At 53.9% G+C, this 3198-nt stretch overlaps 1 protein-coding gene across 1 annotated transcript; it reads left to right on the top strand.

Moving 5' to 3' along the window:
- The first annotated feature begins 366 nt into the window (after window positions 1-366).
- Window positions 367-2857, top strand: KLF2 (KLF transcription factor 2). Its single transcript, XM_079328196.1, has 3 exons — window positions 367-562; window positions 698-1589; window positions 1975-2857. Exons 1-3 carry the CDS (start codon window positions 488-490, stop codon window positions 2148-2150), a joined length of 1143 nt encoding a protein of 380 aa, XP_079184322.1. The 5' UTR covers window positions 367-487; the 3' UTR covers window positions 2151-2857.
- Window positions 2858-3198: the final 341 nt, after the last annotated feature.

Below are 3198 nucleotides of genomic sequence, written 5' to 3'. Positions count from 1 at the left end.
CTTCGCTGGATCTCAGCACAGGGTCCCCTCATGTCAGGACGAGTCCTGTGGGTGTTTCCAGGGCAGGGTCCCATGTGGCCCCTTCATCCCACTGAATTCCCCCACAGTCTCTCTCAGCACACGACAGGGTCCCTTGGTGTCCCCGGAGCCTCAGTGAGACCCCCTGGCGTTCCCCCCAGCTCACTTGGGGCAGACACCCCTCGGTGTGCAGGCTCCGGCGCTGCCCGAGCCGGGGGTCGCGGGCCCGGGGCCGAGGGGAGGGCGGCGAAGGGGCCCGGGCCCGTCCCCGCTCCGCTCCGCCCCGCTCGGGCTGGGACCGCCGCCGCCGCGTCCTTTTATACCGGGGCTAAATTTAGGCTGCGCCCGAGCCGCTGCCTCCCGCCCGCCCCGTCCGGGACGCGTTTCCTCCGCTCCTGCAATTGGCCTGGGGCCGCCCGCGCCCGCGTTATAAGGTGCGCAGGGCGGCCGGCCGCGCTCGTCCCGCACCATGGCGCTGAGCGACACCGCCCTGCCCTCGTTCGCCACCTTCGCCAGCCCCTGCCGCGAGAAAGCCCTGCACGAAGTGAGTGTCCCCCGCGCCCGGCACCGACGGCTTCTCGCACCGGTGCCGCCGCCGCACCGCGGCCGTCCCGAGTCCGTCCCCCCTCTTCCCCAAGGGAACGGCCACTCTAACCCTCTCCCTTTTCTCTCTCCCCAGAGGTGGAAGTGTGAGCAGGAAGCCAAGACCGCCGCCGGCTCCTGGGGCGGCCTCTCCCCACGCAAAGAGGATGAAGATCTCAACAACGTGCTGGATTTTATCCTTTCCATGGGCAGCGATAGCTACGGCCAGGGTGCTGCCGGCGGGGACTATCCCCCCGCCCAAGGCGAAAGCGGTGGCTTTTATCAGACAAACCCGTCCCCGGGATGCTACAATGCCCTGGAGCAGGGCAGCCCCCCGCCCTACAACGCCGGCATCGTCCCGGAGATGATGCGGTCCGAGATGGACTCCAGCTACTGCCCCTCTGGCAGCGTCCACGGTCGGTTCTTTGTGACACCCACCTTCGGGGGCCCGCAGTTCGTTGAGAACATTAAGCCCGAACCCGACATGGACAATTACGGACCGGTTTTGGGTCTAGTGCCCCAGGCTTGCCCAAAGATCAAGCAGGAGGGGAATGCGACCTGCATGATGGGCTACGAGCAGCCCCGGGTGGCCAGTTCCCCCCAGATCCCTGGGGCAGAAACGCCCCCGCTGAGCCCCGACGATCTCATGGTGAATGACTGCCACACACAGATGATGTGCCCTTCGTCCGTGTCCTACCAGCAAAGTTACCACCCGGCCTCCGGCTTCCACCACCCGCAGACGCACCTCCAGTACCAGAGCACCTCGCAGTTCGGCCTTTTCGAGGACAGCCTGCCCTTACAGCCCTCGGCTCCTCGGGGCATGCTCACCCCTCCTTCCTCCCCTCTGGAGCTTCTGGACTCCAAACCAAAGCGAGGACGCCGATCCTGGCCGAGGAAGAGGACGGCCACTCACACGTGTAGCTATGCTGGTTGTGGGAAGACCTACACCAAGAGCTCACACCTGAAGGCTCACCTCAGGACACACACAGGTAAATATTGCTGATGGTGTTCATGTGGAGATGTGCTGGGTGCTGGTTAGGATAGCCCTGTGTAAAACAGTTTGCAGACTGGGCTTTTACCCTGTAGTCTCTGTTAAATTCACAGCTGAGCTATGGCAGGTGGTCAGGTCTGTAAGATCTTGGTGTTTAGCTATGTATTCAAAGCTGTTATAAGGGCTTCTAAAGCCCTTTCTCCAAAGATTTTCACTGCAGGTATGGGCGGGTAAAGGAATTTCTAGTAGTTCAGCTTAAAAACACTTGGATCTTGCTGTGGAAGGGCTTGGTAGCAAATGAACGGATATACTCCAATAAAACTCGGCAGGTTGCCTGGTTTCTGATGCCACGCTGAGTCACGCTTTCCAATTTCCCCGAACAGGTGAAAAGCCCTACCACTGCAACTGGGAAGGCTGCGGCTGGAAGTTCGCGCGCTCCGACGAGCTGACCCGCCACTATCGCAAGCACACGGGCCACCGGCCCTTCCAGTGCCACCTGTGCGACAGGGCCTTCTCCAGGTCTGACCACCTGGCTCTGCACATGAAGCGGCACATGTAGCCCCAGGGACTCTGCCCTGCCCACAGTGGACTTTATTTAACTGCTCAGGTGCAGAAGGGTTCAGAATCTGTAGCTGGTACTACACAGGGAGGCACCGACGGGCGCTCCAGGGCGGGCGCTGAGGAGCCGGCGCGGGAGGCTGAGCCGGCGTCTCCTGAGACAATCAATGACCGGCCCGTCCCGCTCAGGAGAACTGGGGTTATTTATGCAGCTTCTGTGAAGGGTAAACTCCATAAGACTCCATACAGATTGTATAGAAGAAGCTGTAAATACGTTTTTTTCCCCCAATTCTAATTACCCATTCCTAAGTTTTACAAGACAATGTTTGTATGGAAACTGCCTGAAGTTGACCCTAGAAGAGATAAAATGAATGTTACTGTAGCTAACAATGTTAGTTTAGATCTCAGTTGAAGGCATGGCTAAAAGAACACTCCTCTTGTTAGACTGTTTGGTTCACAGGTGCAATAGTATTCTTGTTTGCCATGATCTACACTAGAAGTACAGGGCTTGATGTCTTGTAAGAAAATAACCTATTTACTGTATTTTTTTTATATATATTGTAAATAATTTTATACAATGAGAAATATTGTATATGTAAATAGAAGACAAATGGGTATTTTGCCTATTTCAGTTTTTATAAAAACATAATTTTTCAATGTTTGAAAAAATTTCATCTTTTTAATAAAATCAGTTTTTAATTCCTATGATTTTTATTCTCCTTTGAGATATTCCTGTTACTTTTTCCCTGATGGCTGGACCAGCAACCACCTGGTCATGTTTTAAATTATCGACAACTGTAATGAGACACTTAAAAAAATTTGAGCCATGGATTTTTCTGAAATAGATAACAAAGTAAGGTATTCTCAGTGGTGAATAAGACAGTACAGTGCTTTATCAAAAAAATCAAATAGGAAAGTAGATTGTATTCAAAATATACTTCCTAAAAATGGTTAAGTAAGCAACACAATAATTTCAGTCTCATTTCCAGTTTATGCTAGACTATTTTAATAGCATTCTTAATGTTTTCCAGATGCAGTTATAGTTTTGC

Source organism: Erithacus rubecula (assembly GCF_903797595.1).
Source record: "Erithacus rubecula genome assembly, chromosome: 28".
NCBI lineage: Eukaryota > Metazoa > Chordata > Aves > Passeriformes > Muscicapidae > Erithacus > Erithacus rubecula.
This window is presented reverse-complemented; position numbering and strand designations above follow the sequence as displayed.